Raw genomic sequence first — 13,299 nt, forward strand, 5'->3', positions numbered from 1 at the left:
GGTTATCTTCAATGAAAGCAAACTTTCTATCTATACCCCCTCTTTTCTATTCCTTCTTGTTCATACCTGCAGATTTTCAGACCATTTTTATCCGGCCTTCCAACTGGAAATCAAAGCTGACAAGAGCTATTAGTTCGTTCAAGTACCCTTACATGAATAAGCTAATAGTGATACTGACAATAAGTTCATAACTAAATATCAGAACAGTTCTTTAGATCAGTTCTCAAGTCCTCTACGGAAGAGACCTTGTCAAGTAGGGAAAAAGGGGGAACAGGATGAGAGAAGCTTGCCCAAGCAAAATTGAAACATGTGAAAATCTTTCGGACATGTACAACAGATTTAAAAGACAAAAGATACAGAAAACAATTCTGAATTTCAACTTCCATCATCTGCACATGCATATGGACATAAACCCATTACACCTTTGCTGGGATAATAATGGCTGGCCTAGGACGAGGAAGGAGAAAATCCAACATGCCTCAACTATGATATCACTTTGTTAGATGTCTTGATGTAATTCAGGAATCTTGTCAAGGCTTTGCCACTATCAATGGCTTCTCTGGCTCTATCAAAAGCTGCACTTATGTCTTGCGCTCCATCAGACCCAAGCAAATGATCGATCATACCAGCATTTAAGACAATTCTATCATATGTTGGACCCTTCTCTCCACGTAAAGCTGCTAAACCCAACTCTATATTCTTTGCAACCTAAAGAAATTTACAAAGGAACAGAGGTTTAATCATCTTGATTTACATTACCACCAGACGGACAAAGCTCGAGGAATAGGCTGGAAATACGAGAGAAGCACTCAAGTTGAGGCAACTGGCCTTGACTTCTGTCTAGAAGTTTCAAATCCTAAACCAAGTAAACCGATGATATTGGACCACATGGTTAACTTCACAAAATATAGTCATTTATAAACTTTTAGAATTGATGCAGCCACCAAGATAGAAGTCCCAGTATATACAATGGCAAAGAGCAATCAGTGTAACATGCAAAATGATAAAAATCACTTATCGCTCTGACAAATTTTGGTGCTAGTAAATTAACAGTGAAACCTGGAAACACAGAGCATTTGAAAGAGAACAAGAGAGACAGAGCTTACAGATCTATCTGTTCTTGGAGTATCTGTGGGTGCAAAGCCATAATCCTTAGCATTAACCTCAATATTGAAACTCTCACGTGATACACCTGCAACATCTTAAAAAGCTTGAGCTTGCTGAAAAGATGCTTAAAACCAGCTACCTCATGGTCTATTTTCTTTAGAATGGGTATGTTGTTTTTATGTACTTGGAGAAGCAGGAATTTAGCAACTCAACATAGAAAGTAAGGGATAAAATCACTGACAGTATGGTAAACACGTACCATCAACTGCACAAGCAGGTGCCAAATTCACTGAACGAAACCCTGAGCAATAATTCACAGGAAATCTTTTTGATGCATTTGCTGTCCGCAACCTCGTCGTCATTGAAAGTGCACCTTCCTCACCCTAAAGATGCAAACATCTACAGAGATTATGTACAACTCGCGAAATCAATATTGCCACTGGTTTTCTCAGGTCAGAGATGATAATAAACAGCAGAGGGGACCATCACCACCGCCCCACCCACCCCAAAAAAGAAATCTTCTTTCAGGTCATGAAGTACCTTTACAACCAAACCAGCATGCACACCCCTTCTCCTCATAAGCATTAACAATGGTTCTTCATAACCTTCGTGATAGAAACCAGCAACAATTGCTTCCTTCCCCCGAGCCTGAAGAGAAAACAGAACAATTCAAATAAAGACCAATTTGTCCAAGCTGCACGGAGCTTCTGCTTTTAAAAATACAAATTGAAGAAAAGAAAAAGCCATCTAAGAGCCTATAACTTCTTTCTAAAGAACCTACATGTGATTGAGAGTCAATTGAATTAATTCATGACCAGTTCCAAGCTAAGCTCATAAAGTAAGCAGAACAAGATAATAACATACTTGAAATTTAGAAATTTAAATACGTAGACCTAAATGCATTTTTTGTATTTGGTACAAAAGAAACAAACAGTAACATGACCTACCCGCACAATTTGTTGAACTTTCTCAGCCGTCGCCAGTGGTGGGCGTTTCTTTATATGTTCCCTTAACCCTATCAATGAGTATCTGAAAAGACAATAACATATGGACCATCATGTTAGCTGCTTCTTATTATCATGGAAGTTTAACACAGGTTACATTCATAAAGCAATGATCTAAGGAACAATTTCTTTCTACAACTGAGCTGTGCCTTAAACGGACATATATATAAATACAGACGAAGAACTGACTAGGTGCTTAACCTTCGGGGTCAGCCAATTAGTGGCAAGTAATTTTGCAATTACGTTGAAACTTTTAGCCTCTAGTGATAAGTATAACATATTATCCATTTAAAAAAAATGCAGAAGCCATTTCAAAAAAAAAAAAAAAAAAAAGCATAACTTATGCATAAATATTTTAAATATAAATAGTTTTATTTCTTAATTTTCACACGATATTCAGGAATGGAGTAACTGTTCAAAGCCTAGCTAGATATCAGAATTTAGTGTGTTATACTTGCAGTCTTGCACCAAAAAGAAACTGCCTTCTCCCCAAACAAACAAATAAATAAGAGCATGGTAAAAGTACTCAAATAGAAGACATAATGATATCTCACATATTTTTTAAGTAAGCCAAGGAAAGTCAAAAGTGAAGAAGAGACTCAACGGAAGGAGCCACGTTCAGATGGGAAACTGAAATATTAAGAACATCGGGGAAGGGAGGAGTCCAACATATAGAAAGGCTTTGGAACCGCCATACACAATATCTCAAACCATCAGATTCCATGAACCTAGAACTTTAAAAAGCCTTCAGAATTGGGAAGACCAGATTGCAGAATCTATAGCAGAAATATATCCTTTCTATTTTTAACTGCTAGGACAGTTGCTGGGAAGTTAATTGAGGCATTATCTTTCCCTTTAGGACGTGCAAGAAAAAAATAAAAGAAAAAAAAAACAAAAATAAAGAGATAATGATTTGGTTTCTGAAAGGTTGGATCTACGTACAAAGATGGGCGAGCTTCTCGTTGACTTATATAAGCAAAACCAACTTCATCATCCTGAATACAATTTGGATTACTAATAAACTGCAACAGTTTATGTAAGTTTAATGCAAAAAAGGTATCAAGGGACGGGAATGGACCTCAAGAAGCTTTTTAGCTTGAGAGGGGGTTAAGTGTGTGTTTGCTCCCATAAACATCAGCATTTGTTCTTCAGTGATGCCTCCCTGGAATAAGAAAATGAGGTTTGGTTAAACCACTTGCTTCAAAAAAAAAAGAAGAAGAATTGAACGGATGTAGAAATCTATCTGCTATTATTGGATCATAACATTTTCTGCAAACTCAAATTTTCATTTGAAGGTGACTATTTGAGGACAGCTTCTTGCAGCAGGTGCCTCTTCAAGTAAATATTTCCTTGCGTATTCATGTTTTCTACTAGTAACATCTTTTCTATATATATATATATATATATATATATATATCAGACATAATTTTAGATATAGATATTAAGTAATGGATGTCTTATTACAGCATATAGGCACATATGACACCTTTGGTGGCATCCAATCCACACCATGGAGCAAGCAAGATTCACCATAGCAGGATCTAACAGCAGCAACAAACAGTGTACTTCTGAAGTAGCGGGTATTTCCATCATAAGGCTCACCGTAGTGAGTCAATGAGTTTACATCAGCAACTGGTGCAGGGCCTGAAAGGGATGATGACAAGATTAAAGTAGATAATAAAGAAATGACATTTATCAGCAGGCACGTAACAAGCAACAACCAATGTCATTTAGCAGCAGGCACGTAACAAGCAACAACCAATTCTTTTTAGACAAAAGGAAATAGTATATTACCAAGTTCATTATCAAATGCAAGGCAGTAGGCTTTCAGCTCACGATCTGTTTCCCGATTCATTCGTTGGCCTATCATAAATGCAGAAAACAGTGACTCACTTGCACTAGATGATTCCATTTCTCCTGCTTTCAATGGAAGGACATCTTTTAGAACACCCTGAACTTCCTCATATCCAAGATGACCCCCAGCCAAAACTTCCCTAAGGGCACCAACGAGTCTCATCTCCGCAGTACCATTACCAACGAATTGAGGGCCTATTGAACTGCCAACTCCCATTATCGAGCCTTCTGGATCAGCAATAAATATGGTATCCTGGGGAAGCACTCGAATCAATTGCGGCCAATAATGGTTCATTGCACGCCTTTCCCCTTCACTCCATTGGGTTGGCTCTGGGAAGGCATTTGCACGAATGGTCATTGCAGAAAAAAATGCCCCAAGTTGTGCTTTTGATACTGGTTCTTCGTCTTTGAGCTCTCCCTTTGCTAAAATCAAACATTATGCTACTAAGTAACTTCAGTAGTCATCAAGAAGTCTTACACAGATATATCCATTTTAGTGGCAAAGCAAGTTTTACTCTGGGATATGGGAATTCATGCCTCAATAATTTTTGTAATTTTGCTTTATTAAATTACTTTGACCTTGTCAATTTTATCTTCTGAAGGTATACTTGCCGTGATTTAAATCAAGCAACATCGGCAAGCAAATTTCTGGAAGAGGGCCAAAATCAGGACACCAGATGTACTAACCATCAATAACTCCAAGCTACAATACGAACCTGAATTATTTGAAACATACTTAGTTGGGATTACTTAGACTGTTTCTACAGTTGGGATTACTTAGACTGTTTCTACTTTTCCATTTCTTTTTTTCTTTTTCCTGTTTCTTTTCCCTCCTTTATCGCCTTGAAAATGGTAGATTAAATATCAACTATACAATCTCAAACTAGTTGGAGCCAGCTATCTGAATGCTCTATATCCATAGGTCTATCATTCTAATGCCAAGATTTATAGGGTTCTCCACCCATGGGTGATAGCAGTCAAAGAGGTAGAGTAACAACTTTAGAAACCAACATTCAAATCTCAACAAAGGTGACACTAGGTAAATCTTTACCATCTGTCACAGCTTTAGTGGGTAGAGTTACCCAATATTATACTGGTGGAAGGTGGCAACTACTGATGTTGAGCATATTTGTGCAAGTTTCGATATTAATTTACTTGCATTTTTATCGCCTTTTCAATTATGGGGATTATACTAATTGTTTGATATTTGGTGAATTAGGATAATTATATAATGGAGTGGAAGAGATTTACTAAAAGAATTGAAAGATAAATGCATGAAGCTTGGAAAGCAAGAGTTACAAAGCCTAGGACTACCAAAAAAAGAGGAGCAATCATTGGAGTCAAAGAATTTGGCAGGGAGCTAATACACGATCCAAGACATTAAAGCAGCAAATGGAACGAATTGGATGGTAGCTGCATTTTGGTCGAGCGACGCACACCTGCAGTGTGCAGTAAAAGGAGTTTTGGAGCCTAGACTTAGGCACGCGCGGACGCCCAAGTACACACGTACAGTAAAAGCCTAACTTTGGTTGGACTTGGTTAAAATCACTTAAGACTTTTCCTACACTTATAAATAGACCTTAAACTTGTTCCTAAAAGGGAGTTTGGTCTTTGTGAAGGAGAAACATGGCTACGACACTTTGGAGCCCGGATTCAATAGAGTTTTTCTTTCCTTTATCTTTTCTTTATAGGATGTTTTTTAAACATTCGTATGATTATTTAGATGATTATGAGTGGCTAATTTCTTAGTCCTAGGGTTATGGGTGCTACATAAATGTTGATGTTTGACGTCTGAACTGATTATATTGATTTATCGTATTGGTTTGTCTATTCAATCCCGAGCTTATTGTTTAATTGCCTGGCCAACTATTGAATACTATTTGTGAATCTATGATTAAACTCGAGAGAGGGAAGAGGGAATTTTAGATTGCAAATAGGATTGAATAGAGCAAGTTTCTAAACCTAGGCCTCGAGGAATGGATTCCTGGTTAGTATAGGAATCTACCTGATAGTCTTGCTTGGTCATTATACAGGAATTATTAATCTGTCCTTGTTAATTTTAATTCGATAGGAATGTAGGCGTTAGGTTAACTTGCATAGGCGAGTAAGAACTCGGAAGATTCTTACGAGCAATATTAACCTTGTCAACCAATAAACCAGATAATTTAGTTAGTCAATTTAAACGGATAACTCAACGGGATTGTTAGCTAGCCTATAACGTGGAATACTCACTCTTATTGGTTGAAGGGGAGCCTTGGAGTAACTGGTAAAGTTGTTGCCATGTGACCAGGAGGTCATGGGTTCAGGCCGTGGAAACAACCTCTTGCAGAAATGCAGGGTAAGGCTGCTTACAATAGATCCTTGTGGTCCGACCCTTCCCCGAACCCCGCGCATAGCGGGAGCTTAGTGCACCGCCCTTTTTCATTCTCAAATAAAAAAAAAATTCCCTAAATTGCTCACATGTTTCGTTCGATCCTTTATTTTACTTATTTGTTTTACAATTCTTGCAGTAGTTTAATCAATTACCATCACTTTTGGACAAAGTGCTTGAATAAATAGTTCGTTTTATGCATTTGGCCCCAAAAACTACCTGGTGGAATAGCGAGGTACAAGCAAGCAGACCCGTAGACTGTATATAATGTGTGTACAGATATATGTATACGTTTCGTGCACATGTATGTTCTTAGATTCTCTAAAACTAGCATTTTATGCAATCTCACTCTTGCCTTTACATGTACATATAAATCTCCAACCAAAGTAACCCCCAAACATGACCTAAAATAAAGTGTAACCCAAACAACTAAGCAATAATCTTGACCAATTTGATCATATATATGGTTCCTTTGAGTGTTCTTAGCTTAGTCTTTTAGAGCAGTATGCCAGGAAATATAAGACTTCTCCTGTTTCTGTAATATCACACTGTATTGAATATACAAACAAGTTCTACTCAAAAGGAAATGAGAAAAGTAAAACGAGCTTAAATTCTAATTTTCTGATGGTGTAAAAAGTACTTATTCAAATCAGGTCATTTAAAAATTAATTTTCGGGAGTTTGGAACACTTGGTTCATGACCAGAGGCTTTAACTAAGAGAGTTGACCAAAGTCAATATTTTGGGTAAACGGGCTCGGATTGATAATTTGAAGGTTCTGATAGGTTTGTATAATAATTTTAGACTTGTACGTATATTTGAAGAACTTTAGCGTTCATAAGTTTGATTTGTGTTATTGCATTTCGTTTTGTATTTTGAGCCTTTGGAAAAGTCCAAATAGGTTATTTGGACTTGCTGGGATGGTTGAGAGGTGACCTGAAGGGGTCAAGAGTGATTCGGGCCTATTTTGTGAAGTTTGAAGCTTGAAAAACTTAAGAAAGTTCATATCTGGTTTGGAGCTTGATTCTTAGTTGTAATATTTCCAGATGTGCTTTGAGCCCTTGGACAAGCTTCTAGAGGGTATACAAACTTGTTGGGATGATTGGACGGGATCTCGAGGGGCTCGGGTGTGTTTCGGGATGTCAGAGGAGCTAAAGGGCAAAGCTAGAAAAAAATTGCAGGTTTGCACACCTATCGCGGCGCACCCTACGAGTAGGCCAAATTTTGTTGTAGAATTCTACAGCTTTAGCCCTTTGTATAAATAGCCCCATTTCGTATTTTTGGCATATTTTTCTAGCTGTTAGAGCTTGTGGGACTCGGTTTTGGAAGATTTTGGCCTAGAGCTTCATCTACAAGGTTGGGGTAATTGATTCTAACCTAAATATATGCTTTTTACATGAATCTACCGCTATATTTAACATCAAAACATGGGATAGAACAAGAGAAATTGGAGTTGTCCAAAAGATGGAAAATTGTATTTTAAGGTTTTGAGTGCCGATTTGGAAACTAATCACATATTTGAATTCGTGGAGTTATGGGTCGACGGATCTGACCTTAAACTCGGGTTTTGACCATGTGGACCCAGGTTGACTTTTTGTTGACTTTTAAAATTTGATTAAAGATTGAAATTTTATCGTCTAACGTTGAGTATTATTTGGCTAGATTTGGAGCGTTTGGAGGCCAAGGATAGAGGAAAGGGCATTTTGGAAGATTGAGGCTTATTTCGGATAAGGTAAGTATCTTGGCTAATTTTGATTTGACGGAATTTTCTAAAATGGACTTGTATGATAAATACTATGTGTTTGGGATTGACGTATATGCGAGGTGTGGGCGCCAAGGTTATACCATGTTTGGGGTAGATTTTAGGCTTCTTTGTGCCTTGTACGAGATATATTTCTTCTTGTTTTATGCCTTAAATGTTGTATGACTGCTTGAGTAACTTTATTTATGCTAGAGATTATGTCTAGCCTTTTGATGCTTTATTTGGACATGATGGGCTATTTGGCATGTTGAATTACATGTTGTAGTCTAAGTTGCTCCGACATGGCAGTTGTGCCGCACCCGTGTCGACACAACACTAGTATGGATATCGGTATGAGAACCGTACCGGATCTGGTAAAATTTTTTGGGTACTTTGACCACAACAGACGAAAAAAATTCGACACGAGATATCCCGAAATCATAACCAAAGCTAGGTAAATTTGAAGAAAATAGCATACCTTATATAGAAAATCAACCCTTCACTTATCTACAACTTGAGAATAAAAAAGAAATCCACACTTTACAAGCTATACCAATACATAAGTATTCCACAAATTTTCTCATAATTTAGAGATAATTTTTATATTTTTGAATTAGTTTTAACCGGATCCCGCACATGTATCCGTAGGATCCGATCTCTAGATCCACACACGTGTCCAAGCAACTTAAGTTGTAGTCATACTTATACACATGCATACATCTCGGCATACTGATTTCTCTATCCATATGCAATATACATGCTTATTTCTTATTCATATGCATACATCCCTGAATATGAAACTCTGTTATGGACTGAGGTTGGCACGATCGGATATTCCATGCAATTATTATGATTTGGAACGATGTACATTCCATACAGTTTGATGACTAATTTCTGAGATATTAATGATTCATTATGGAGCTATAATGCTCGAGCGCGTTGATTTGGATCCATCCCCTTGAAGCCATGTGATTATCCACGTTATTTTGGGCCACGTGTGAGCAGTGATATTGGATACCGAGGAGGTGTCGAGCACCTAAGAAGTGTTGGTTAAAGTAGAGTTGAGTTTTTATCATGCATAGACACTCTAAACTCACGTAAAGGCATGCATTCACATGTTATTTGGTGCATACCATCCTTATATGCGGATTCGGTATGTTTAATACTTGTTCCTTGACAGGGCCACCTTGCTATTTATATCCGCGGGGTCTTGGTTGTTTTCTCCATTTACTATATATTTTTATAAGTGTGAATCAGGTTAAGTATGTTTATTTCGTCTAAACCTCGACACTACTTCATCGGGGTTAGACTTGCTACTTACTGAGTGTACGTTAATTATGTACTCATACTACACTTCTTCACATTTTTGTGTAGATCCTGGTATTGGTCCTAGCGGCGTCCAGGAGGGTGCTTAGTTGCTTAGCTTTGGAGACTTCGTGGTGAGCTGCTATGTTGGATTTGCAGCTTATGGAATCCTCTATCCTAATGTTTATTTTGTTCTAGACAACATTTTATATTTGAGACCTAGTTGTACACTTGTACTCTTTTTAGTAGCTTATGATTCTGTACCACCGGGTTTTCTGGGAGATTGACGTAGTATTTTTCGCATTTAGTTGATGTTGTCAGACTTATATATGTTTTATCTATATCATAACAGCTGTTTATCCTTTATTTTTGTCTTACTTTGATTATAAGTGTTGGCTTAACTAACGGGTTAAGTTAAGTGTCATCACGACGGGGTTTCGGGTCGTGACAGGATAGTTCTCAATAGCAATGATTCATGTCCCAGAAAAAATGATAAGTAATAATTACACTGATGGATGGTGTAAAAAGAATTCTTTATCTGTTTATATAACGTAAATCCGAAAAAATGATAAGTAATAATTACACTGATGGATGGTGTAAAAAGAATTCTTTATCTGTTTATATAACGTAAATCCTAAAACATGTCACAGTACCAGAAAAACAAAAGAAATGAATAAAAATTAGAGAGACAAAGTCAAATCAGAATAACCTGATTTCAAAATGGTGTCCAAAACCTTGAAGGCATGTTCCTCAGTGAGAGGCCTGGTTTGAGTTGGCCCAGTACAAACTTTGGTTTGAGCTTCCAGTACAGTCTGATTGGGCTTTGGTAACTCAGAATTCCGATACGAAGTTGACAGAGACGGGTTCTTAATATCGGGTTCTTGTTCATCAATCGATGCCGAATCCAATACAGCATTAATGGCCGAATAACTGCTTTTCCCGACCCAATAGTCGACGCGTTTAATGGGAATTCGAACGGAAGTTTGAGGATTCAAAAAAGGTCTGGTTTTTGTAATTGGTACTGGAGATATCAATGGGTCGGGATATAACAAAGCTTTCATAGCTATATTTCTTTGTTCTGGCAACTCTAATAAAGTTCTGATTTTTGTGAGTTGCTGGGTTTTACGAGTAGATGAGATCGCCGGAAGTCGGAACACGTGCGTAAGGACGGTGACCGTTTACCTCGGCACGATAATGAATAAGGAATATATATTCGCACAAACACAGAATATTACAACGATGTTGCAAGTTGTCTCAAAAAATTGCTCTTTCATCTTCAGCTCTCCTTTCGTTTCTTTTTTTCCTTTAATAATAGTCTCAAGGTCTCGATGACTATAAACTTATTTTAAAATTATGCTTGAGTTATAAATTATAAAATAAAAGTCCAAGTGAACATAAGAATTGTAAATTTTAAAATAGGGTAAAAAAAAAATTCAAGTAAAAATGGTATTTGAAATATAGAGTTGTGTTTGGACACAAATATAACTTGGGTTGTTTTTGAAATTTTGTGAGTGATTTGAGCGAAAATTTTAAAAAATAACTTTTTGGAGTTTTTCAAATTTTCGAAAATTTCCAAAATGCATCTTCAAGTGAAAATTGGAAAGTTTATGAACAAACACTAATTTCCGAAAAAAGTAAACAAAAAATTGAAAAAAAGTTAAAAATTTCTTATATCCAAACGGGCTCAGTTCCTGAATCATTAGTTAATAATTTAACTTAAAATTTATTCCAAATTTATAGTATCATAACTTCAATTTAGTAAGTTATCATACTTCTTTTTCAGTTTCAGCAAAAATACATAATCTTTAAAAATTTATATAGTGCTGGAGGAAAGAACTTAAAACATAACAACATGCGATTAATAATTCATGAATTTCAAATGAACACAAAACCAAAGTGTTACATTTCGCATTTTCGTATGTTAAAGTTTCGTCGTAAGTTAATCTGTGTAGGCTCGAGAATGAGATTATTTTTGAGGTTATAAGCATTTATGCTATTTATAGTTGGTGGTAAGTAAGTACCGTGAAGGTTAGAGGGTAAATAAATCAAAGAATATGAGTTTCGCTGAAGGTTGTCAATTTGGGATAAAATACGGTCCAAGCTATAATACCACATATTTATGGACTAGTATCATACAAGGTATCACATGACCATGATAGTAAGGTATATAAAGTGTATTAAAAGTGATTAGTGTTTTAAGTAATTTAAGATAATTATTAATTATGTGGATAATTGATTTTTAATGGGAGATTAATAATGTAATTAGAATTTGTGGATAAAGCTTAATGGACCTCCCAACATGCCAGCAAATAGGGTTCTTAATCAAGCCAAACGGTGACTCTTAGTTTATGTAACTAGGTGGCATATTTAGGAAATTTGTTGGCTAGGTCACTACATAAAGTGGGGCTCATGCCTATAATAAGAAACCTCCCAAATTCATTAAGGGGGATGGATGAAAGCTTCAACAAAGTAAATGATGAGATCTTCAAAAAAGTAAAAGATGAGATCTTCAACAAAGTAACGGATGTAACTTCAAAAATTCATATGAACCCCTACAATGTAATGGCAATGTGATTTACATTTCTAATGGATCCCAGTATAACATTTCTCAAGAATATCATACGAATTTTTCCCACTTCGATCTCGTTGTTACGTGTAATTTTGCAATTGTCGTGTGTTAAAGGGATTGTCAAGAGAATCGGCTAGGGTATGTTAAGGTTATCCCTTCTTTACTTTTGGCATGATCCATATGATTCAAACGAAACGAGCAAACGCACAGCTTTCATAAATATCTCTATTCATAGAAGCACTAGGGGTGCCTATGTTCTTGAATTCCCATGTGTCTTATTATTATATCTTCTGTTTATAGGCCTCATAAAAATACGTAATTGATAAAGTTTACCAAAGGCATATTGATCGTATGACATTCTGAGAAATCTTATTAACTTACTCCTCATGCATTTCATTCATTTATACATGTACATTGACCCATGACCAGATGTCGTTATATACGCGTATATTATATGTATATGGGATATGGAAAAAGGTTACGGCGTTATATACATATATAGGATATGGAAAAATGTTATGTCGTTATATACTCACCACCACCTGATCAGTTGGTATACGTTGATGATTTCATCCACAGAGGCCGAGATGATATGATGGAATGCCCTCAGAGGCTTGATGAGGTTGTATATATACACACATATACCTATACATGATATGACATTTATGTGCATATGGAAGATGATAGGTTACAAGTACCTTGGGCATAAATACTTTACTTTGTGTTTTGATGATCTAACAAACTTACCATCCAGAACCAGATAAGGAACCTGTTACACATTTACAAGACCTTGAGATCACAAAATTCTAGGTTGGGATCCAACCCTTAGGAGAGCAAGGTGACTACTATTTACTGAATCACACGACTTGCAGGAGTTGACCATAGAAGAGCTGGTTGGAAATCTGAAGACCTACGAGATAAAGAGGAAAATAGATAGTGAAAGAAGAGAACCAAAGAAAGAAAAGAATCTGGTACTCAAAGCTGATAGCAATGACTCAAGTGAGGAAGAGTGGAAGGAACAGCTGAGGAAATAGGACCCTACCAGTTCCCGAGGAGACTGTATGAAATCAACTCTCCAGCAGGAAAGTTGCTGCCTGCACATGCTATTGTACAGGAACAGTGCAACAGTCAATTTTCTGTGGAAGACCTTTTACCTACCTTGCTTACATCATTGTAAATGATGTCACACAAGTATAAATACAATCAAGGAAGGTAAAATAACTTACTTCATGAGAGAACCAGATAAAGGACCTGAAATATGCCTGGTACAATCATTTAAGTTAATTGACTCAAGATAATCTGGGCAGTGTGACTTGGGACTCACAAGAACTAGATTAGGAACTTGATCCC

The 13,299-nt window shown here is 36.6% G+C and overlaps 1 protein-coding gene across 1 annotated transcript; it reads right to left on the reverse strand.

The window, feature by feature from the left end:
* Positions 1 to 129: 129 nt before the first annotated feature.
* On the reverse strand, positions 130 to 10,687 carry LOC107769231 (uncharacterized). Its single transcript, XM_075233171.1, has 10 exons — positions 10,090 to 10,687; positions 3,906 to 4,388; positions 3,598 to 3,755; positions 3,190 to 3,273; positions 3,054 to 3,106; positions 2,055 to 2,136; positions 1,648 to 1,755; positions 1,367 to 1,490; positions 1,107 to 1,192; positions 130 to 708 (listed from the first exon to the last, which is right to left on the reverse strand). The coding sequence occupies exons 1-10, from the start codon at positions 10,439 to 10,441 to the stop codon at positions 484 to 486; spliced, it is 1,755 nt and encodes a 584-aa protein (XP_075089272.1). The 5' UTR covers positions 10,442 to 10,687; the 3' UTR covers positions 130 to 483.
* Between the last annotated feature and the right edge of the window lie 2,612 nt (positions 10,688 to 13,299).

This window comes from Nicotiana tabacum, chromosome 16 (assembly GCF_000715075.1).
Source record: "Nicotiana tabacum cultivar K326 chromosome 16, ASM71507v2, whole genome shotgun sequence".
In the NCBI taxonomy this organism is placed as follows: Eukaryota; Viridiplantae; Streptophyta; class Magnoliopsida; order Solanales; family Solanaceae; genus Nicotiana; species Nicotiana tabacum.